This window comes from Aquarana catesbeiana, linkage group LG02 (genome assembly GCF_042186555.1).
Source record: "Aquarana catesbeiana isolate 2022-GZ linkage group LG02, ASM4218655v1, whole genome shotgun sequence".
NCBI classification, from domain to species: domain Eukaryota; kingdom Metazoa; phylum Chordata; class Amphibia; order Anura; family Ranidae; genus Aquarana; species Aquarana catesbeiana.
In genome coordinates, this window is record NC_133325.1 from 562,718,443 (window position 1) to 562,743,536 (window position 25,094).

Here is a 25,094-nt window from a genome sequence, read left to right on the forward strand (position 1 = left end):
TGCCCATCAACCACAGCCACTGTGCCATAAAACGCAGCCACTGTGCCATCAAACGCTGCCACTGTGCCCATCAAACGCAGTCACTGTGCCCATCAAATGCAGCCTCTGTGCCCATCAAACATTGCCACTGTGCCATAAAACGCAGCCACTGTGCCCATCAAACACAGCCACTGTTCCCATCAAACGCAGTCACTGTGCCATCAAACGTAGCCACTGTGCCCATCAAACGCTGCCACTGTGTCCATCAAAAGCAGCCACTGTGCCATAAAACGCAGCCACTGTGCCAAACGCAGCCACTGTGCCATCAAACGCTGCCACTGTGCCATCAAATGCAGCCACTGTGCCATCAGTCTCTGATAATCTCTTGTACGATGTATGCAGTCTCTGACCATCTCTTGTACTATGTCTGCAGGCTCTGACCATCGCTTGTACTTTGTATGCAGGCTCTGACCATCTCTTGTACTATGTATGCAGGCTCTGACCATCTCTTGTACTATGTCTGCAGTCTTTGACCTTCTCCTGTACTATGTCTGCAGTCTCTGACCATCTCTTGTATCATAACTGCTGCCTCTGACCATCTTCTGTAGCATGTTTACCGTCTCTGACCATTTCTTGTATGATGTCTGCAGTCTCTGACCGTCTTATGTATTATGTCTGCAGTCTCTGACCATCTCTTGTATCATGTCTGCAGTCTCTGACCATCTTCTGTAGTATGTCTGCAGTCTCTGACCATCTCTTGTATCATGTCTGCAGTCTCTGACCATCTCTTGTACTATGTCTGCAGTCTCTGACCATCTTTTGTTGTATGTCTGCAGTCTCTGACCATATCTTGTACTATGTCTGCAGTCTCTGACCATCTCTTATATCATGTCTGCAGTCTCTGACCATATCTTGTACTATGTCTGCAGTCTCCGACCATTTCTTGTATCATAACTGCAGCCTCTGACCATCTTCTGTAGCATGTTTGCAGTCTCTGACCATTTCTTGTATCATGTCTGCAGTCTCTGACCATCTCTTGTATCATGTCTGCAGTCTCTGACCATCTCTTGTACTATGTATGCAGTCTCTGATCATCTCTTGTACTATGTATGCAGTCTCTGATCATCTCTTGTACTATGTCTGCAGTCTCTGACCATTTCTTGTATCATATCTGCAGTCTCTAACCATCTTATGTAGTATGTTTGCAGTCTCTGACCATTTCTTGTATCATATCTGCAGCCTCTGACCATCTTCTGTAGTATGTCTGCAGTCTCTGACCATCTCTTGTATCATGTCTGCAGTCTATGACCATCTTCTGTAGTATGTCTGCAGTCTCTGACCAGTTCTTGTATCATGTTTGCAGTCTCTGACCATCTCTTGTATCATGTTTGCAGTCTCTGACCATCTCTTGTATCATGTCTGCAGTCTCTGACCATCTCTTGTATCATGTCTGCAGTCTTTGACCATCTTCTGTAGTATGTCTGCAGTCTCTGACCATCTCTTGTACTATTTATGCAGTCTCTGACCATCTCTTGTAATATGTCTGCAGTCTCTGACCATCTCTTGTACTATGTCTGCAGTCTCTGACCATCTCTTGTACTATGTCTACAGTCTCTGACCATCTCTTGTACTATGTCTGCAGTCTCTGACCATCACTTGTATTATGTCTGCAGTCTCTGACCATTTCTTGTATCATGTCTGCAGTCTCTGACCATTTCTTGTACTATGTCTGCAGTCTCTGACCATTTCTTGTATCATGTCTGCAGTCTCTGACCATCTCTTGTACTATGTTTGCAGTCTCTGACCATCTCCTATAGTATGTTTGCAGTCTCTGACCATCTTGTTCTCTTTATTGTTAAGAGATCATGGGAGGATCCCAGGTTAACAAAGACTCCTTAGGGGAGCATCTTTGTGTTTGAGAAACATTTGCAAAGGGGAGGTATTAGTAGTATTAGTAGTAGATGACCATGCCTACGTGGGGGCGCCCAAAATAATTCTGCACCCAGGCCTCTGTGACCCTAGGATCGGCCCTGCTAACAAGGTAAGATATTTGAGAGATACATCAAACCTCCAACTGCCCTGGATCCCAAAGGACTGTCCTGCTATTTACTAACTGAATTCCAGTCTCACTGGTCCAGGTGGCAGCTAGGCTAAGCGGTCTACCATAGAAATTAATTAGTGGCCACTGAGCCAAGCTGTCTGCTGATTCATTTCTATGACAGGCAGTTTGGCCCAGCAACTGTGTATTCACTTCTAGGGCATACGGTTTTGCTGCTGTACTGGGGTATATGCTGATGTTATTGTAAACACGAGTACAGCATACAGGCATATGCATAAAAAAATTCTAAAATCTTTTATCTGTGTTGAAAATATACAGTACATGAGTACAACAGAGCACAGCCATTCATGTCTATGAACCCGGTGAAGCTTTATGCTGCACCTGAGCTTCCTGGGTGGCGGGAAAGACGTCGGCATTTACATTGAATAGGCTGTGTCCCCCATGTGTAAGAGCTTTAACTATGCCTCTTTAAGCCAATATTCAGTGCAATACCCATACCCATTATTTGCCATCAACATGTGTCCTTCTTGAGGGTGTATTTATAATAAATTTGCAAAGCTATTAATCCTGTGATACTGTCTGTACATATTTACTCTGTGTGAATGGGGACACGTCAAATGTTATCAGGCTATCTTCTCTCCAGGTCAAATGCTTTTCTTCATACAGAATAGAGTGAATCAGAGAAATACAGAGGTATGGCCACTAGATGGAGCTTATGATCATAGTAAACAATTATTTATAGCCTATGGTCATCAGCTCCATCTAGTGGCCATAATGCAATATTTTTCCAGATTCTCTCTATTATGTATGAATAGAGCCTATTCATAGCCTAATAATAGCCTAAGAACAATTGATTTGTCCCAAAATGTAGATATTATTATTTATTTATTTAATAATAAAAAAAACCTAAGTGCCCCTTTTAAGTTGTAAAGTTAGTATATATATATATATGTAGCAATCAAGTTTTTTACTTGGATAACATTGAAAGTCCTTAAAAGAAGTCACAAAGGGGTTTCCCACAGCTCTGTGACTTATCTCAGAAATCAGGTACTTTCATAAAAGAGGTTTCTCTTCTGATTCGTTAGCATTTATTGAATGTGGGTGCTAATGTATTACAATAGACATATTTATAAACTGACAAGGGATCAATTCTCTTATTGATTACTCCTGTATAATTTGTCACATTTATAAACATTCCTTGTACACTAAACTATTGATTTCCCCTTCTTCAATGGGAAATTGAGGTAGCAGTAATATTAGCCGTGTAAGTAATGTAGCCCATGTTACATTTGCCAGTATCTATCACATTTAACCACTTTAGCTCTTTATAACTCTTCTAAACTCCTGTATCTTTAAAACCCTTTTGGACCACAGATATTTTTTTAACTTCAGCCATTAGCCTGTTTATTTGGTAATAACTTAAGCGCTTACTGCCCAGAGGCCATATATACATGGCCTCAGCAGAAAGTGGTTATACCAGGATCATGGCTGCAGCTACTTTCCAGTAAAAGTGAATGGCTTTACAGCCGCCCAATAATTTTTACAGCTCAGAATGCACCTCCCAAGTAGAGCCTGGGATAACTGTAAGCAGATGGGCCAGCTGTGCACGGAGGAGATGGAGGATCATATGTTCCACAACCTCTTCTGTGACAAATGAAGCCATTTGAGGATTTAGTCACTAATGCCTAGTACACCTGATCAGAAAACTGAATGAAAAATAGTGCTTTTGAAGCAATCGCACGATAATCTGATCATTAGTACACAGCTTTCGAGAGCCGATCACAACAGTTCATGTGAAATTATCTAAATGGGACAAGCATGAAAAAATTTCTCGTATGATACCAGAATGAAGACCACGTATGCTCGTAAATGAAAGAATACATTACAATACAATTCAACATATTACATTACTTCTGAAGTTATATTCTGTCGTTATAGGAATTTTCATAATTTTAGTATCCTCTTCATTTTCGATATGAGACTAGCATGCAAAAAAAAAAAACTGGACTATCATTCGTTCTATATTCTCATATTGTGTACATAACTCATGTTTTATTCTAAACTGATAACCTGTAAAGGCTTTGAAAGCATCACCTATGGACAATTTTCTGTACCGTAGTGTGTCGCCATTTAACAGGCATGCACAATTCTTGGTTTAGTATCTATTTACTCAACATTGTCTTATATTTTACCCAAAAACTTTTTAAACGTGCATCTTCTTTTTAAAGTGGTAGTAAACCTGTACTTTGATTTTCTGTTAAAAAAAACCTGTACTTTGACTTTGTACATACAGGTTACCCTATAAAAAGGCATACCTCTGGGTACAGTGGGATATCTCCTAAACTTACACAGTTTAGGAGATATTCACACGGGATGCAGCCGGTGACATTCTTGGCGCATGCGCCCTGAAGGGTACCGTGCCGTCCCTACAGACGTCTGTGCCATGAACATGCGTCATGACGTCATGGCAGTTCAGCCATTTAAGCGGCCGCAGCCCGCGAACCCGGAAGGAAGACCGAGTGAAGATGGAAGCCCTGTCAGCGATGACAGCACACTGCTGGAGGGCTTCGTTTTTAGGTAAGTATGCCATAATGTGCTAGTATGCGGTTCACACTAGCACATAATAGCTTAAACCACCAGGTGCCCAAGTTTTTTTTCTTTTTAAATAGCAAGTTTACTACCGCTTTAATACTTTGACCAGTGTTAGTAAAAAAAGGTAGCTCTACTGTAAATAAAAAGTATACATTCTATAATTTGTCCCATTTCAATTAACACTAAAATTATGTTTCTGGTACAGAGCATGGCACAGTTATTTGCAAAGAAAAAGGCACTTTTTTTTTTCTGTGCTTCTTCATGCACCACTGATAACCATAACAAGCAAACAAAGTAAATAGTAATGGTAATATCTACTTTGTAAATATTAATGGTAAAAAATTTAAATAAATAAGTGCTAAAAATAAAATAAGAGCAAAGGGGAGTAAGGAGTTATTTAGGACTCATTGAGGTTAGTCAAGGTTAATACGGGTTAAATAGAATACATTTAATTGTATTTTTTTTTTTTTAATCTTAAAAAAATTGTCATATGTTGGTCAAAGATTACACCTATGATCTATATAATGAATGAAATAGTAACTATAATGTAACAATACATTGTCACACTGTATTACTCAGTGACACTTACAGACTATCTGAAAGTGTCATTATACACAGAAATAGCTGCATTTTGACATTTGCCAGTAATAGCTGCATGGTTTTGGCCACGAAGGTAAAGGAGCTGAATGTTAATGTTTTTGGTGTATATCCTATGTGTAAAACTCTCATATGGTTAAAGCAGTAATAAACCCCAAAGCAAATGTTTATTATATTGCAGCTTACCAATTCTGAGATGTGATGGCTGCATTAGCTTTCTTACTTCTCTTTTCATCTGGTGATCCAGCCAATTAGTCTTTTGTTTTTCAAAAGAATACACAATCCTTAAAATCTTCAGCACATTCAGCTGGGTTGGAGCAATCAAACACATTATATGGTATGACCACTGGGTGGCTTCGTGTGTGGTGCCCATAGAACACCAGCCCTGACCAATGTGTGATATAAATGTGGATGGTTCCCAAATTGTGTAGTCTACAAGAAGCTGTATGAGTTCCAACCAGAATGTGGAAAACATTTAAGAGCCAGTCCACATGTATGCAAATAAGTACAAAGAGATGGGAAGGTAATAATAGTTTTCTTTATTAAACAAATAAAAGTGCAACTTACATCCAAAAGATAATCACACTCCAACCTCCAAAGTGTATCTTAGAAAGCTGTGTCAAAAGAAGTTTCATCTATACTGCCTGTGGCCACCAGGTAGGCAAGAACCGAACAATGGGCAAAGTGAACAGGGGGTAAGGGATACCTAGGGACCACCAGGAGGTAAATAAGAAGACTTTAAGGAAAAAGAGTGCATATTTTTCATGAGTATGGCCTTTTTTTTTTCAAGAAAATCGTCAGTTTAGCATGACAGATCGTTGGGGGAAAGTGACTCATACAGTCCAAGCAAGACTTGCCTGAGATAGCACAAAAGCTTTCATAAACACAAGCACTTATATTCTCCTGAAGGGTCACAGTGACCCAAAGAGAAGAAGTGCTTAGCCTGTGGTACGGACCCAATGCTAGACAAACTTGTCTGTGAGAATTGTCTCCGGGACCTCTCCATGGACAGGGACTTTGAGAGCCAGCAGGTCGCAACCCTGCTCAGAAAAGTAATACAGGACTCACTGTCTGAATTCATTAGCCATTTTATGCAGGTGGAGCTGGGATGCAGTGTTAAAGACACAGCCCTCCCAGCAACAGTGAGGCAGCTTGATCAGTCCTCCCTAAATAGGGATGCTCCGGCACCTCTCAGTTATATGTGACACCAGCACAAGGGGCTACTTGGCACTATTCCCCTTCAGGAACACCAATGATGAGGCACTATTCCTCCCAGGAACACCCTCCCAGGAACACCAATGATGGGGCACTATTCCCCCCAAGAACACCAATGATGGGGCACTATTCCCCCCCAGGAACACCAATGATGGGGCACTATTCCCCCAAAGAACACCAATGATGGGGCACTATTCCCCCCAGGAACACCAATCATGGGGTGGGAAATGGTTAATACCTCACGCCAATTAATAATAAGAAAGCTGCTGCTCCCCTAACTAAGGTAGATGGATACTACTTTAGATAGCAATAGGTTTAGTGTGAGGAGGCGCTATTATGAGGACCGTCGTCCAATGGTAAAGTGCAAATGCTAGTGCAAATATAAATAAATAAAGTGTATTTGGTGTGCTGTATACAAATGATAAAAATAACACTATAACAGTGTTAATGTGCAATGGGCAATAATATAGAATACATCTTTAATATATAAACATCTTGTAGTGAATTCAGAAAAAAAAAATAACTGTGAATCAATAAAAAGTCCTTTTAAATAAACTTCTTCAGTACTTGTTATCTTCAATGTGACATCAAAGATAAATAATCCGTCACCAACTGAGCACCCAAAGTGCTCCATAAATTGATTCCACTTACCAGATGGATATGACCTCTTTAATTAAAAAGAAGGTCATATAGCGCTTTTAGCAAAGTGTAAACTTGCTCAATACTGTAGATTTGTTCTTGATATGAGTCCATCCTCTGCAAGCTCATGAGAAAAGTATATAAAAGATGGAAAGGGAACCAAATAGCGTAATCCCCTTTTATTCAAATAAATATTATAATACAAAGCAAAATGCCTGCTTACATGAATAAGTGCCTTAACCCGGCACTGAGGTTACTCGCGTGCTGACTGGAGCAATGGTGCCTCATGGCTCATGCTAACTTGTCTGTGTGCGTTCTACCGTACAGCATGGGGCACTATCCCCCCCCCCACGAACACCAATGATGGGGCACTATTCCCCCCAGAAATACATTCGATGGGACACTACACCTCCCCGGAATACAAATGATGCGTCACTATCCCCCCCAGGAACACCAATGATGGGGCACTATCCCCCCCAAGGAACACCAATGATGGGGCACTATTCCCCTCCAAGGAACACCAATAATGGGGCACAATCCCCCCCAGGAACACTATCAAGGAACGTCCCACACTCCGCTTGAGTGCCTCCGTCATATACCACTTCCTCCCAGTCTGTATACAGATATCAGATATTCCAACCTCTCTGAGCACAAAACAAGGCGACACTTGCTTGTTGCTAACATGAACTCACTTTATTTAGAATCAAAATTACAAGACTTTATATGCTGTTGGAACCTCCTCTAACAATACAACTGTAACCTAATTAACATAATTAACATGAGCTAATTAACTAAAAAATTTACCCAGACCAGATGACAGACTTGTGGGCACCGAGCTTCACACAGTAGTATAAACACAATAGCTGGAGCTAATTACAATTAATAATACAAACAACAATCTCCCCCCCTCCTCAGCCTAGACCGTTCGTTTCCTAGCCAGTGCTGGTGGCTAATGCGATCAGCTCATTCAATTAACATAAACACAGGTAGTTGGAGTTGATGACACCAGCATCTCCTCACAGGATGTGTCCCAACAGAATGAATCAGTCTTATCAGCAGGGGGCTGCTGGAGGAATCCCCCCTCCCTCTTCAGGGACACAAATCCACAGCAAGGAGTCCCCAACAGAATCAAACAACATACAATATATACATATATACACGATTGAGTCTGATTAGTACAGTTCAGACTGGATTTCTCATTCACCTCACAAAGAGTATTGTTCCATTGAAAATCCAGGGCCCATAATCAAAAGGCAACAGGCTTGCATTCAGTCCTCTCCAACTGCCTCTGTCCCGGCTAGGTCTGTTACAAACACCAATTATGGGGCATTACTATTCCCCCATTCCAGGAAAACCAATTACAGGGCACTATTCCTCCCAGGAACACCAATGATGGGGCACTATTCCCTCCAGAAACACCAATGAGGGGGCACTATCCCCCCCAGAACACCAATGATGAGGCATTATCCCCCCCAGGAACACTAATGATGGGGCACTATCCTCCCCAGGAGCACCAATGATGGGGCACTATCCCCCCCAGGAGCACCAATGATGGGACACTATCCCAGGAGAGAGGCGGACCTGCCTGGTCACATGAGTGCCGCTATGAGAAAGGTCAGGGCCGATCCTAGGGTCACAGATGCCTGGGTGCAGAAATATTTCTGGCGCCCCTACATGGGCGTGGTCACCTTACTCCTCCCCCTTTACAAACCTTTCTATGGCAATGACTCAAACACAGAGATACTCCCCTAAGGAGTCTTCGTTACCCTGGGATCCTCCCACGATCTCTTAACAATAAACAAAATACAGGAAGAGAAGCAGAGTGCTCTTATTGGACCTGATGGGGGTCTCTCTAATGGACAGAGAGAGGGCCTCTGTTAGAGAGTCTGTTTAGAAAGAGCCCCCAGACATACTACAGGAGATGGTCAGAGACTGCAGACATGATCCGCCTCCTAGACCAGCTCACGGCTCCTATGGTACAAGTCACACTGATTCAATTTCATGGCATTGGGTCAGTGTTCCGTCTGTCACAGGAGCCGGTCTAGAAGACGGGACTTTGTTACAGCGCCGCCGGGCATTTCAGACCAAAGCTCATGCGGTGTGTGTGACATACACATGGAGAGAAAGAGGGAGAGGAGCACTCAGAGCTGGTGCAAGGATTTTTGACTACATAGGCGAAGATGCATTTTGCCCCCCCAACCCATACGCACCATCCTCTTGCTACTCCCTTTCTAAAACCGAGCTGGTACCTCCTTCACAGTGTGCCTGTAATGTGATGGGGTGCGACGTGAAGGACATCACATGCCATTGAAAATAGAACTTCCACTAAACGGCAGTGTGTAATGAGGGGGTGGGGCTATGCATTTCTTGCTTCCCTTCACTGGCCACAGGCAGCTGAAGCCAACTAAAACTTCCAATGGTTGGGTTACCCCCATAAGCAACTCCAGGGTCACACCCCCCAAATACTCCCACTTTGATCACACCTCCCCAGATTCCCCCACCCTAATTATACCCCCATATACCCCCCCCACCCTGATCACACCTCCCCTGATAGCCCTACCCTGATTACATCCCTAGATACCCCCCACTCTTATCACACCCCCAGATAACCCACCCCACCCTGATCACACTTCCCCAGATACCAGTACCCTGATTACACCCGTAGATACCCCTCTACACATTGCAGAGCACTCCATCTCTACTAGAGATGGGGGGGCTGAGAGAGAGGGGGCTGAGAGAGAGAGGGGGTCTCAGACAGTGAGGTGGGGATGAGAGAGAGAGGGGCTTGGAGAGAGGGTGGTGGACAGAGAAGGGGCTGAGAGAGCGGGGGACTGACAGGGGGGGCTGACAGAGAGAGCAGGCTCAGAGAGAGGGTGTCTGAGAGAGAGAAAGAGAGAAAGAGGGGGTCTCAGAGAGAGAGGTGGGGCTGAGAGAGGGAGAGGCTGAGAGAGAGGGAGGGGTTGAGAGAGAGGAGCTCAGAAAGAGGGCGGTGGCTAGAGAGGGGGGCTGAGAGAGAGGTGAGGCTGAGAGAGAGGTGGGGCTGAGAGAGCGGGAGGCTGAGAGAGAGGGGCTCAGAGAGAGGGTAGTGGACAGAGAGGGGGGCTGAGAGAGAGAGGGAGGCTGAAGGAGAGGGGCTCAGAGAGAGGGTGGTGGAAAGAGAGGGGGCTTAGAGAGAGAGGTGGGGCTAAGAGAGAGGGAGGGACTGAGAGAGAAGGGGCTGAGAGGGGGGCTTAGAAAGGAGGGGTTGAGAAAGAGAGAAAGAGGGTTGTGGACAGAGAGGGTGGCTGAGAGAGGGGGGGGGGGGCTGACAGAGAGACTGCTAGCCCTGTCCCAGTCTGTATCTGCAGGTAGGTCCGTGTCAGTGTATATTGCCCAGTACCTTCTTGATCCAGGAGGTGCTCTGCTGCTTCTTCCAGCAGCTCCCTGGCAGCTTGTGTCTCTTCCTCTCGTCAGTGTCCTCCCGGCCTCACTGCTGATGCTGGAGCAGAGAGGAGGTTGGAGGAGACGAAGTCCAGGCTTTGAGACTCGGGGGATGCTTCTCCGCGCCACCTCGGGGGTCAAGGAGGCTGTGAAGCTCTTCTCTCTCCTGGGCTCCCACCTGACATTACAACAGGGCTGGTGCAAGGATTTTTTGACACCCTAGGCAAAAACCTTATTTTGCCACTATGGCACATGGAAGGCAGGAATGAAGGATCACTATGGCACATGGAAGGCAGGAAGACTATGGTGCATGGAAAGCAGGAAGACTATGGCGCATGGAAGGCAGGAAGTCTATGGCACATGGAAGGCTGGAAGACTATGGCGCATGAAAGGCTGGAAGACTATGGCGCATGGAAGGCAGGAAGACTATGGCACATTTAAGGAAGAGAGAGAGGGGAGAGATCACTCACCCAGGCTGCATTGTCTTAGGAAGCACAGGCAGCGAAAAACAGGACAGTATCACTGGTCTGGCTTCTTTGAAATCTCCCGCCCACACCCCCTTCCGGGCACAGATGGCTGCACAAAGAGGTTGTGGGTGGGCACAGCGGGGACATGAGAAGGGGGTGGGGCAGACCTAACTTACCTCCTCTTCCCTCCTTGTACGGATACAGTGGGCAGGGGATGCGTACATTGCAGCGGGTGCGCCGGTGGGTGGGTCAGTGGGCGGTGGAGGTGAGGGGCAATGAACGAGGCCACGGTGCCCTTGCTGACATGCGCTCTAGGACGATACACCAGCGCCCAGCCCTGATTACAAGGGGCAGCTGCTGCGGGCTGTACAATGCCGACTGGGCTCGAGGCAGCACACATGGGACCAACGGTGCCCTGGCATTTTGGCGCCCCCTCCTCTGCAGCACCCAGGTGCGGTGCACCCCGCGCACCCACCCAGGATTGGCCCTGAGAAAGTTATACAGCGGCGCCGGCTTGTACACATGGGATTGTAACGGGGATTGTAACACTAGGACGGAGGCGGGACTGACAGGCAGGGAGGAAGGTGCATGCCGTTAGCAGACCAACTAATCGATAATGAAATTCGTTGACAACGATTTTCATTATCGATTATTATCGATTTTGTTGGTTAATCGTTTCAGCCCTAGTTCCATTCCTTACCTTCGCATGCATGCGACTCCAGTTTATATCGTCCAGTCAGCTCATTCCATTTCTCCTTGTGGCTTAGACTAGCAGGGGTGACTCAGAGTGCATAAGTAATTTCCTGAAATAATGAATAAACACATTAAAACGAATATAGACAATCTTCCAAAACAAACATACTAATCCGAATATTCGAAACAAATTCCAAAAACAAATTATTCTAATAAATATGACAAAACAACAAAATTGTTTGCTTACAGAATGAATACGGAACAAAACAAAACAAATGTTTCCATTGTGAATATCTTTATACAGGGCTGTTGGAGTTTCAAAAAAGAAGGCATAGTCTCCAATGTGCTTGAAGTCCATGCAGCATTCATTGCACTAACCGCACTGTTGCCGCATATTCGGGGTTGCCCAGTCAGTCTGCACATGGACAACACAGCGGCAGTGTCTTACATACAGAGAGAAGGGGGAACGCACAACATTTAGAGCCCACTATGATCTTGACCAAACAGGACCTTTATGCAGTTTATTTTCCAGGGCCTCAGAATATTGAGGCAGACCATGTTTTTTCCAGATCACAATGAGTGGTCACACCATCCATCAGTCTTTGCCCATATCACTCAGGTTTTGGGCTCTCCGCTACTGGATTTGTTTTCATCCCCAGCCTAATATAAAATGTACAGATTCCTCTCTTGCTACCTTCAATCAAAGGTGCAGGGAGTGGACACTCTCACATATCCTCAGAGCTGCTGTCTGACATATGCATTTCCTTCTCTTCTGCTAATCATAAAGGTTCCTGAGGAGTCTGCTGCCCAAGAATTTTACAGTCCTTACAATTATTCCTTACTGGCTCCTCAGACTGTGGTTTGCCCTTGCAATGGATCTCAGTGTATGCCCACCTTTTCAGCTGCCACTGACTTCTCATATGTTATTTCCAGAGGAAAACACTCCATCTGCATCCTATTCATTTGGCCTTGGTGGCCTGGAAGTTGAAAGGCAAGGTTTACAGGAGCTAGGCTTTCCCCCCGGAAGTGATAAGAGCCCTGCAAGATTCCCAGAAATTGTCAGCTAAATATATTTTTTCCAAAATCTGGGAAAAGGTCAGAGCCTTCGCAACAGAGTGAGATTTTGACCCTCGCAGCTTTCAACCAGAAGTGGGCATCTGAGCATTTTTAGTGGAATGCTTCATGAGGGTCTCATAAGACTTTGTCACCCAGGAAGGAACAAGTTTCTCCTGTGGGAATTAACAGTGGTCCTGGATTTCCTCACCCAGGCTCCTTTTGCACCAACAGAAAACTGTTCGTTGTGGGACATCATGCAGAAAGCAGTATTTTTAGTGCCTATAACGTCAGGAGGCAGAGTGTCAAAACTGCAATGCTGGGGTCAACAGAACATTGTCTGTCTTGTTCTTTGCAGACAAAGTTGTGCTTTGCCCCTCTTTCAAGAGCCCCGGATGCCTACCTTCAGGCCACTGTCTCGTTTAGATCCTTCAAGAAGCTGTTTGTATTACTATCAAGAAAATCCAGAGTAAAGGAAGCCACATGTAGAATCTTGTCATCGTGGATAGTCAAGACCATCTAGAGAGCTTACAGAGCAGCTGGGCGAGAGCATCCAGAAGCGGTAAAGGTTCATTCCATTAGAGCCATCTCTATTCCCTGGGCAGCACATGCGAGAGTATCTATGGAGACCATTTGCAAGACTGCAGGTTGGTGGATACCTTTCTGAGACTAATGCTGGCCATACACTATATGAAAAATCCAATTTCCAAAAACCAACATTTGGCCATGAGAGCAAACGATAGTGCCATCATGTAATGACCGATAAATCGTTCAGTGGACATAAATGAATGCATTTTTTGTTCGTTTTTTTTTACATATACCTAGTGCAAACAGTTCAGACAAGAAGCACATTAACCTTTCAATTTATCGTTCATTCGGCAGAAAATTTCCAAACTTGTCCTTTGTTTTTTCAGCTCAAAAATGTCCCAACGATTTTCGATTTTGTGCCCATTAACTGGCTGAAAAACTAACGAACTGGCCAAATGACCAAATTTCGGCTGATTTTTCGTATAGTGTATGGCCAGCATTACTCCACAAAAACACTCTAGCTCTTAATACAAGGTGCTCCCAAGTATACTTAAGTGTGTAATGCTTCCTCAGGTACAGTCCTCCACAGATCTGGGAATTTTCAGTCAACTGCAAAAAAACACACACAACAGGGGCAAGCTCCTCATGCATTACCACTAAACAATTTATTAAACACCCAAAGACAAATGAATAATCATAAACCTATTAAAACAGCAGGCATATAACATGCATACTTTAGCCATGGATGGTATGTCCCATCATTGGACCATCTGATTGGAAAGCTAATGCGTTTCGAGACTGCCATGTTCAGAGTTGAGAAGCTGACCATATTATATGCCTGCTGTTTTTATATGTTTGTGAGTATTGATTTGTTTTTGAGGATTTAATAAATTGTTTGGTGGTTATGCACAAGGAGGTTGCGCTCTCTTGTGTATGTCATTTGAAGTTGACTGACAATACCTTTCTGAGACATACAGTATCTCACAAAAGTGAGTACACCCGTCACATTTATGTAAATATTTTATTATATCTTTTCATGTGACAACACTGAAGAAATGACACTTTGCTACAATGTAAATTAGTGAGAGTACAGCTTGTATAACAGTGTAAATTTTCTGTCCCCTCAAAATAACTCAACACAGCCATTAATGTCTAAACTTCTGGCAACAAAAGTGAGTACAACCCTAAGTGAAAATGTTCAAATTGGGCCCAATTAGCCATTTTCCCTCCCCAGTGTCATGTGACTCGTTAGTGTTATATGGTCTCAGGTGTGAATGGGGAGCTCTCATACTTGTCACTGGAAGTTCAACATGGCACCTCATGGCAAAGAACTCTCTGAGGATCTGAAAAAAAGAATTATTGCTCAACATAAAGATGGCCTAGGCTATAAGAAGATTACCAAGACCCTGAAACTGAGCTGCAGAATGGTGGTCAAGACAATACAGCGGTTTAACCAAACCAAACCAACCAAAGGTATTGAGTGCACATGCTCAGCGTCATATCCAGAGGTTAATGGCTGTGCGTGGAGTTATTTTGAGGGGACAGCAAATTTACACTGTTATACAAGCTGAATACTCACTACTTTACATTGTAGCAAAGTGTCATTTCTTCAGTGTTGTCACATGAAAAGATATAATAAAATATTTACAAAAATGTGAGGGGTGTACTCACTTTTGTGAGATACTGTATATGCTGCCACAGATTGGAATCAGGAAAGGAAAATTACAGTAAGTATTTGATACATATTTCCATTTTTGGTTTTGGGTTTGATACCATTTTAAATGTATTTTGTTTCATTACTTCTCAAAATAATTTACTATGAAGATCTGTCATGATTGATACTATTCACCACACATTCAATGCACTGCAAATTTTTACTTTTTCACTACATGTCAGCATTTACTATCTGCGACTGCTACAGAAAGATATTATAGATGAGAATAATCAGAGTGAATGCGAGCAAACTGTTTTTTTCTTTTATAAATATGCCTTTTGTAACACAAAATTACAAAAACAAAGAGCATCTTAAACATAAAAGATATGGATGGACAAGTGTCCATCTAACCTTGTCCCATTGAGTGGCTCAATATCAGATGATTTTAATCAGAAGGCAGATGCCAAGTGCTTTGATTATTTTGGAGAAAGTCATTTTGAAGGATTTGTAAAGTGATTGTTTCTCTTTCCCTTTCTCTTGTTAACTTGTATCTTTATTCACGCTTTCCTGTCTCGCCCAGTGCATGGGCTGCTGGGAAATGAGAGCAAACCAGAAAAACCAGTTATATGGTATTTGCTTAGTCTTGTTACTCTTTAACCATTTAGAGAAGTGATGGCCACTCCTTAAAACCCTGTAACTTCATCAGCTTTGAGAGCAGACTGAAATGCTTTCAGTATCCTGTAATCTAGGACTTCCTTCCAACATGGAATCAGAGCAGAATAACCACATAGCTCAGCTGGAGACTCTCATGCCAGAAAATGTGGTAAGTCTTTATGTAGCCTTACGTAGAGTGTGTGTTTTATTTGATTATTGATTTTTTTAATTGCGTTTCCATTGTGTAAAACCGTATGAGCTGAAACTACAATCTATCAAATATACGTAAACTTGACATAACTAAAGTTGTCCAAACATAGAGATACCTTTCATTACTTAACCACTTACAGACCAGAACACTTTCCCCCTTAATGACCAGGCCATTTTTTGCGATACGGCACTGTGTCGTTTTAACTGACAATTGCGCGGTCGTGCAACGTTGTACCCAAACAAAATTTATGTCCTTTTTTTTCCCACAAATAGAGCTTTCTTTTGGTGGTATTTGATCACCTCTGTGGTTTTTATTTATTGCTCTATAAACAAAAAAAAGCGACAATTTTGAAAAAGAAACAATATTTTTTTTTTTTACTTTTTGCAATAATAAATATCCCAAAAAAATGTCTTCATCAGTATAGGCCAATATGTATTCTTCTATTCTTTCGTCTACATATTTTTGTTTTAAAAAAATCGCAATAAGTGTATATTGGCTGGTTTGCGCAAAATGTATTGCGTCTACAAACTAGGGGATGGATTTATGGCATTTTTATTATTATTTTATTTCTTTACTAGTAATGGCGGTGATCTGTTTTTTTTTTTTTTTTTTTAGCGGGACTGCGACATTGCGGCAGGACAGATCAAACAATTTGACACTTTTTTTTTTTTTTTTTTAGACCATTTACATTTATACAGCGATCAGAGCTATAAAAATCCACTGATTACTGTGTAAATGTCACTGGCAGGGGAGGGGTTAACACTAGGGGGCGATCAAGGGGTTAAATGTACTACTATGCCCCTATACTATCTACTATTGAAGGCTTTTTATGATTTGTGTATAATACATTTATATATTTTTGTAAATTGACTGCTGTAAGTTTATACCGTACCACGAGAGTCCATGTTGCCTCCACAACTGTCCAAATTTCTAATTAGTAATAGGACGTAGGTACAAGTAGGGTTAAATGTGTTCCCTGGGAGGTGTTTCTTACTGTGGGGGGATGGGACTGACTGGAGGAGGAGAGAGTTCACTGTTCCTAATCACTACAAACAGCAGATCTTTCTCTCCTCCCCTGTCAGAACAGGGATCTGTCTGTTTACATTGAAAGATCCTCGTTCTGGCTCTCTTTCTCACGATCGCGGGTGGCCGGCAGACATCGCGGTCGCCGACCACACGCATTGGGTCCCCCGCCATGCAGCAGGCGCGCACCTGCTAGGGCTCTTAAAGGAGCTGAGGTACACTTACGGCAATTTGCGGGAACGAGCAGACCTGCCGCAGTATGACGGCGGCGGCTGATCCGCAAGTGATTAAGGTCCATACATTCATTAGATAACACTCACCTAATCCCATCAGTTATAGTCAGATTGAAGACTGTTTGTACCCCTCATCATGACACTTGCACTCCCCCCTTTTACCTTCAGAGGCAAATCTGATGAGAATTTGAAAGTCTATTGAATGTTGTATGCACAGCTGGATGCTATGTCTAGTAGCTTTTGGCTAATGTCAGATCACCTACATAGTATGGTCAGAGTTGCTAGTAAAAGCATAGTCCTGTCTCAGTGGGGTTGATTTAACAAAACTGGAGAGTTCAGAATCTGGCGCAGCTGTGCATGGTAAACAATCAGCTTCTAACCCCAATGAGACAAATGGATATTTTCCCATTCGTGTAAACAAAACCAAAGAGCTTACTACGAAAATACTTTGTAGAATGCTAGAAGATACTGCATGCAGTACTATTTGTAGTATGTGTTCTGTTTGCATGCTTATCCAACAACATGCCATGCTTTGCCTTGCAACCAATGTAAATACCAATATTACAGTTAAAGCAATTGCTATGAGTTTTATGTTAAAGGACGTGACAACCAGATGTTTTTACAGTGATTACATTTTTCTTCTTGGCTCACACATGGCACTTAGGGAAAAATGAAAAATGCCCAGAAGTCTGGAAAATAAATGTAATCAATGCTATTGATTGTCATTGCACTCCTTAATTTTTTTCAATTGATGCTAACATTTGTTGCTTGTAAAAGTCATTTAGTGCATGGTCATTAAATGAGCCCTACATCTTTGTGTGTGCTTCATCCAACAGATTGAAATGGCAAACACAGGGGTTACATCTTTCTTTCGACCTCTGTAGACCACCAGATCATTAGGGTGTGTGTGGCCAGGTGCTTGGCTAAGAATGGAGAAAACAATAGCTGCAGGTGCTCTCTGTGGCTGCTGCCCTGTCCTGCTGAACTGGTTAACAGCTATATCAGCAATAGGAGGGAGCTGCTGAGTTCAATAGACTGAGTCAGGCAGCCGTAGACTGTGGGAACTGTAGTCCAGGGGAGAGAGACTCAACTGTAATCAAGAGTTTTTGAACTGCATTTCCTAGAAAGATTGCCAGGAGGAGGGGAAAGAGCTGCATTTTATCAGGCTGTAGAGGACACAGCTTCCTTTTTGCCTTGAGCGAGACTGGATAGTGCACATCACTGTCCAGTGTGCCCCACCACTGCTGCATATTGGCGACCTGAGCAGGATTCAGAGTGCGGTGTCCAGGTGGGTCAACAGCCAGAGTCACCTAGGTGCAGAGCAGAGAGTGGACTTATTGCTGTGTGTATGACCCATGTGGTGAGCTACAGAGGCGTAACTAGAGCCTTCAGGGCCCCGGTGCAAGAAACCATGAAGAGTCCCCCCGACCCCTCCTGAGGCCCTTTCCTCTGAGCCTACGGCCCTTTCCCACTGATCCTGGGGCCCTTTACTCCTGTCGCATGGCCCTTTATTATAGTCCCACAGTAAATCCCTTTCACAAGTTTTGCAGTGGACCCCCTTCCTGCATCTTGGGGCAGAACGCCAGGGCCCGATCACAAGTGCGACCTTTACAACTCTGGTAGTTCCGCCACTGGTGATGGTAGGACTGTGAATAGTGTCAGTCAGTAGAGCAATGGACAGTGTCAATATGGCAGTGGACTTTATCAGTAATGCATTGGATGTGGTCAGTAGACAGTGGACGGGGTTAGTTAGTAGTTTTTCATTTTTGTTATTTTATTTTTTATTTTATTTCTGGGAGTTAACCCTTCATCCGATGCCTCCCTCACCTGCTCCTTACCTTTTTATCTAATATTGCTTTCCCTTGATCCACACCCCCCTAACTGACACTGCTGTCCCATATTCTTCATCCCCGCATTTAAAACCACCGTCCCTTGCTCCTCGCCTCCCGGCCATTCAGTACCATTTTCTCTCACTCCCTACCTCATTACCTTTAGACTGTTGTCCCTCATTTCTCAACCTCATCCAATACAACTGTCTTCTGTTCCTCAATCCCCCCCGCCCATCCAATGTTGCTGTCCCAACCTTTACCCCTGATCTGATGCTGCTATTCGCCATTCCTCATTCCCAATCTCATGCGGCTGTCCTCCACTCCTCTTCCCTGATTTGACCCTGTCTTCGGCAGCCATCTCCCTATCCCACGCTGCTTTCCCTAATTTCTCACCCCTTGATCTTATGCTGTTGTCCCCCACTCCTCACTCCTGATGATCTGGCCCCCGCCAACTTGCACCGTGCTGGCGCCAATCGAACTTAAAAATATCACTGTGTGACACTTCAATAAAGTTTGTTTTTAAAAGTATATATTGTGATGCGCTTAGATCAGTGCATCGGCAATACTTTAAATCTACTGCACACCAGTGTCTACATACTAACGCAGCTGATGATGTGAGCCAGCCCTATACACTACACTCTGCTCCACTATACAAACTTGCCCATTCTGGAATGGGCACACTTTTGCTAGAATAGTTTCCCTTTCCAGCAGTTTTGATATAAATATATTTATATCTCTTCTATTTTTAGTTACATTTTAAATAATTTATAATTTAGAGGAACCATTTTGTATTCTACTGTGATAAAACACACAGAAGCAGACAGTGACTAGGGATGAGCCGAAACACCCCCCGGTTCGGTTCGCACCAAAACCTGCGAACGGACCGAAAATTTGCACGAACGTTAGAACCCCATTGACGTCTATGGGACTCGAATGTTCGAAATCAAAAGTGGTCATTTTAAAGGCTAATTTGCATGGTATTGTCCTAAAAAGGGTTTGGGGACCCAGGGGACATGTATCAATGCCATAAAAACTTTTAAAAACGGACGTTTTTTTCGGGAGCAGTGATTTTAATGATGCTTAAAGTAAAAAAAAAAAAAAGTGAAATATTCCTTTAAATATCGTACCTGGGGGGTGTTTATAGTATGCCTGTAAAGTGGCGTGTGTTTCCAGTGCTTAGAACAGTCCCTGCACAAAATTTCATTTTTAAAGGAAAAAAAGTCATTTACAACTGCTTGTGGCTTTAATGTAATGTCAGGTCCTGGCAATATGGATGAAAATCAGTGAGACAAACAGCATGGGTACCCCCCAGTCCATTACCAGGCCCTTTGGGTCTTGTATGGATATTAAGGGGAACCCCGCACCTAAATTAAGGAAAGGCGTGGGACCACCAGGCCCTATATACTCTGAACAGCAGTATACAGACAGGGACTGTAGGTTTGTTGTTAAGTAGAATCTGTTTGTAATTTTGAACTGGTACATTTTTAACGTGTTTAGCTCCAGCCAAAAAATCTATTTTAAGCTTTTTGGAAAACATAGGGAAGGGTTATCACCCCTGTGACATTTGTTTTGCCGTCGTTTTGCTCCTCTTCAGAAGATTTCACCTCATTTTTTGTCCCAATGACAAATGTTTTTTGAAAATTTGGGTTTTTTTGTGAAACAAGGATTGGTAATAAAGCATCAGTGGAAAGGAGAAACTTTTTCTCATATTAACTCTTACAGGAGAAAATTTCCCTTCCTAGGGGTAGATTTCATCTCACTTCCTGTTGTCTCCTTCCGTTTGCAAGTAGGAGTCGTTTGTAAGTTGGATGTTTGAAAGTAGGGGCCTGCCCTATATACTCAGTAGAAATTTGGGCCTTAGGTGTTGTTGTGGCCACAACACTGTAAGCCCTCACAGGGCCCTGCTGTGAAATATTAGATCAAGAATTGTAATTACATGCCCCTGTTGGCAGAAAAATTGGGCCTTTGGTGGTGGTGGTGCTAGTGCCACAACACTGTAAGTCCTCACTCGCTCTTGGTGGGCGCAGAAATGGGCCCTGCTGTGAAATATTAGATCAAGAATTGTAATTACATGCCCCTGTTGAACAGGGGCTGAAAAATTGGGCCTTAGGCACTGGTGCCACAACACTGCAACCTCTCACAGATACTCTAGTTGGAACGCAGAAACGAGCCCTGCTGCAAAGTATTGCATCAAAAATTGTAATTACACGCCCCTGTTAAACACTGTGCAGAGGTCGCACTACACTAACTTGTAGTTTTAGCTGAACACTGTGCAGAGGTCTCACTACACTAACTTGTAGTTTTAGGTGAACACTGTGAGCAGAACGCACTACACTAACTTGTAGCTTTAGCTGAACACTGTGCAGAGGTCTCACTACACTAACTTGTAGTTTTAGCTGAACACTGTGAGCAGGACGCACTACACTAACTTGTAGCTTTAACGGAACACTGTGCAGAGGTCTCACTACACTAACTTGTAGTTTTAGCTGAACACTGTGAGCAGGACGCACTACACTAACTTGTAGCTTTAGCTGAACACTGTGCACTACACTAACTTGTAGTTTTAGCTGAACGCTGTGCAGAGGCCACACTAAACTAAATTGTAGCTTTAACTGAACACTGTGAGGAGGACGCACCACACTAACTGTAAATAGTCTAGCTGCCTGACTGTGGTACTAATAGGATCAAAAGAACACCAGCAATTTTCTTCAGGTAGCTGTAAATACTGTAACAAGACAAGCCTGCCTGTGAGTAGGAAGATAATAGGAACGGATCTAGCTAAACTGAATACAGTGTGTATATGTGCACATATATACGCAACACCTGGGATGCATATATATATACACTATAAGTGCATCTCTCTCTCTCTCTCTCTCTCTCTCTCTCTCTCTCTCTCTCTCTCTCTCTCTCTCTCTCTCTCTCTCTGCGGGTCATAGTGCATGCTTGGTCAATCATCAGGCAGCAATGCACTGCGATGCCGCAGTGAATTATGGGCCGTGACGCGCCACACGAATTTGGCGCAAACGGCCCATATCGTTCGCAATTCGGCAAGCGATCGAACAGCCGATGTTCGAGTCAAACATGGGTTCGACTCGAACACGAAGCTCATCCCTAACAGTGACTGACTTGGTCTATGCTTTGCAAACAATAAGACTGCAGGAACTGTATTTAATGTGTACATGTCAAGTGCCATTCCTAGAACTGTTAGAACAATTGCAGCACACCAATCCTGGATATTATTCAGCTGTTCTACAGAGGAAGGTGTTAAGCTGTTCATATATCAGTCCTATATTTTTTTTTTTTTTTTCTTGTTTTGACTGATACCTCTGAGATTCAAGCTTTGGTCTTAGAAATTTATTTAAATTATTTGAATAGCAAAATATGAAAAATTAAAATTTCAAAGAAGGAAAATCAGAGAAAACCTGTTCAAGGGATCATTGGAAGGGCCTAAGCTAGCACAATGTTCCTCTTCTGTATATTGTAGACAGTTAATTGAAAGTGAAACACCAACTCCTTCTTCTGAGGCACAATCTCTTCCATACTAAAACTGCAAAGTATTACTGTAGTCAGGTGCTTGGCTAGAGACAGGGAGTGATTTAGGATATTGTGCCCTCTGTGTTCCCAATGGACTTCAGCTGAATTGGTTAACACTACCTTGCCTCCATCCACCAGAGGGAGCTGACAAGCAGAAGGAGCTCCAGAGACTTGGTGGTTGGCAGCATTGAATTATGGAAGATGAAGAAACTTTACTATGGCAGTTAATGGACCACAATTCCCAATGTGAACTGGGTATGGGAAGAAAAAGCTGTATTTTCACAGGCTGAATACCAAGGAATTTCCTCTTTGCTGCGAGGAGACCGAGGTGTGCACATCAACCTACTACAAGCCTGTCATGAGGATCAGAGTCACTCATGGCAGACCCAGAAGAGAGCTAATCTCTGAACAGCGGGACCCCTGTTTCTGTATCCCTAGGACTGGTGAGAGGACCCTACTGCTATTAACCTGTTGCTGCTAGCAGAAACTGAGAACATAATGACATGCCATCTAACTGTCCGCATTATTTACTGTATGCAGACTCTCCTACAACTGTACTCAAGTGCACCACTGTGAAGACAGGGCCCCAAAGCTAGCTAGCTGAAGAACTAGGGCTAAAGACTGCTCACTCAGTTGCTTCACAATAACTTTGCCGATTGTCAATTAGGGGTACCTCTTTAGATAGTCTTTTCAATTTCATCACTGCCATTAATATAGATTACTGTTCACTGAAGTGGATACTACTGTTTACAGAGGAGTTATTGCTGTCTTGATGCAGCTTGCTGTTACAGTTTCTAATGCAATTACTTATTGCTATTCTTTCCTGGATTACCAGGTTTACTGTAATTTAGCTGCACAGAACTCCATTCTATGTTGCTATAGCCTAGTGAACATACAGTATTGTATACAGAGCTGTGATTGAACTAATCCTTTACTTACCCATTTATGTGCATACTGCTATTTATTGCAATCTATGATATATTGGGTTAATTTACCACTAACCAATGTGATGTTTGGTTTTTGAAACTGAACCTTGTTGTGTGCACTGTAAATGGTAAAGAGTGACCTAGATGTCTCAGGAGCCGCACATCGTCAAGACCTGCTGTGTAATAGTGAATGGCAGTCTCAGCCTAGGCCCCTGCCAGTACACCCCCTGCCCCCTGCCCCCATTGTGCAGCTCCCAGGACACCTAGTCACTCTCTACCATTGCCTGGAGCATGGAAAAGCTCCCTTCCTGGCCAGCCCTCACAGCGGTGGGCACAGGATTTTATTCCCACACAGCCTGAGTGACTCACACACATATCCTTGGTTTGTTGTGTGCACGGTATCTATATCTGTGCTCCCAGTAATTGTGCAGTATCCATTTGCTTATACTGGTGTGTCAGATGGGCTGAGGCTGTTCTCAGAATTGAGTAAGAAGAACAGAGAACCAAATCAGCCAAGTGGCTCCTATGGGGGTAGAGCTAAACTACATACTGCAGGACTGTCTAGAAAGTTGAATGGATTCCTGTAGATGCAGGCAGAGTCTCAAAGCCTGGCACACTCTGCTGTGTGTAAAATTCTTTGCTGTTTGTAGTCGGCTGCTTTGCTTCATAACTATTGGCTGAAGCTCAAAGCTGTTTTGTTTTCCTGTAATTGGCCACTCTGTGTGCTGTGGGGGGGTCACAGCTACTATCTTATGGGTTGGAGTCAGAGCAGATTTGAAATGGAGAACTCAGGATAGGTGGCGAGTGTCAGCCTGGGAGGAAATGCTCTTTAATCTAGTGTACAATGTCCAGGGCTGAATGTTGCTATAGAATAACCATATCGCCCTTTTTAATAAAACAGGGGTAAGGCACATATTTTAGATATTTTTTTGATATGTTTTTGAATGGCATCTCTTCCCCAGTCTCTTATATTCCACATATGAGGTATTTGATTTGTTATGGATTTATTTGTAATGCATATTTTATGTTTCCCTAGAGTTATTTTTGCAGGTATTAAGTGCAAACCTTTTATCCCAAAATAATTACTATTGATCTTGATGAAGCAGGGGATCCTGCAAAACGTGTAGACCTATCAACCTTCTGGAATGTACATGCCACAGCATTGGGAATGATCCATTTTCTATTGTAATCATTATTGCTTTACATTTCATAACAGTCATTAGTTTGACTTTTTGAAATTCTTTTTTTGTGAATAGAAGAATGTTGAGGAGGGTGCAGGAAAGCACTGTATTTCAGTGGATCAGCTATGCTCCCAACACAGTGCACATCAGTGGCTGCTTTATAATGCAGCTTCTATTGTTAATGAGCCCTAGGTGTTTATGCACTCTGCAGATACCCCTGATGTGTGTATATCTGGTGTTGACTGCGCTACCATCTAAATCAATCATATACAATATGCATCAATCAAAACATATACATCAGTGGTTTTCATTCACTATTAATATCGCCCCTCAGATTTATCATTCTATAAAACATATATAAAGTCCAACTTAAATACACTTGTGCTAATAAAAACGTGGGTCCCTAATTGGGTTCTCCACTGCCGTTGTGTTGTTGTGGTACTCTATTTTCTCCTTAGTGCTTAAAGTGCTATTCAGTGCCAACACCACCACCGCATATAAATTGGCCACTAACCAGATGCAAATAAATACAAGCCCTCGGTTCATTAAGGGATAACCAATCCGCTTTAAGCTGTCACCGATGCCGTTTAGCACGTCAATCCGTCCT

At 43.2% G+C, this 25,094-nt stretch overlaps 1 protein-coding gene across 1 annotated transcript in view; it reads left to right on the plus strand.

The window, feature by feature from the left end:
* The first annotated feature begins 15,536 nt into the window (after nucleotides 1-15,536).
* Nucleotides 15,537-25,094, plus strand: part of LG02H3orf52 (linkage group 02 C3orf52 homolog) — a 41,348-nt gene continuing 31,790 nt past the window's right edge. The window contains exon 1 of the mRNA XM_073616053.1: nucleotides 15,537-15,719. Coding sequence (XP_073472154.1) covers nucleotides 15,621-15,719 — 99 coding nt within the window. The 5' untranslated portion in view covers nucleotides 15,537-15,620. The remainder of the gene's footprint in view (nucleotides 15,720-25,094) is intronic.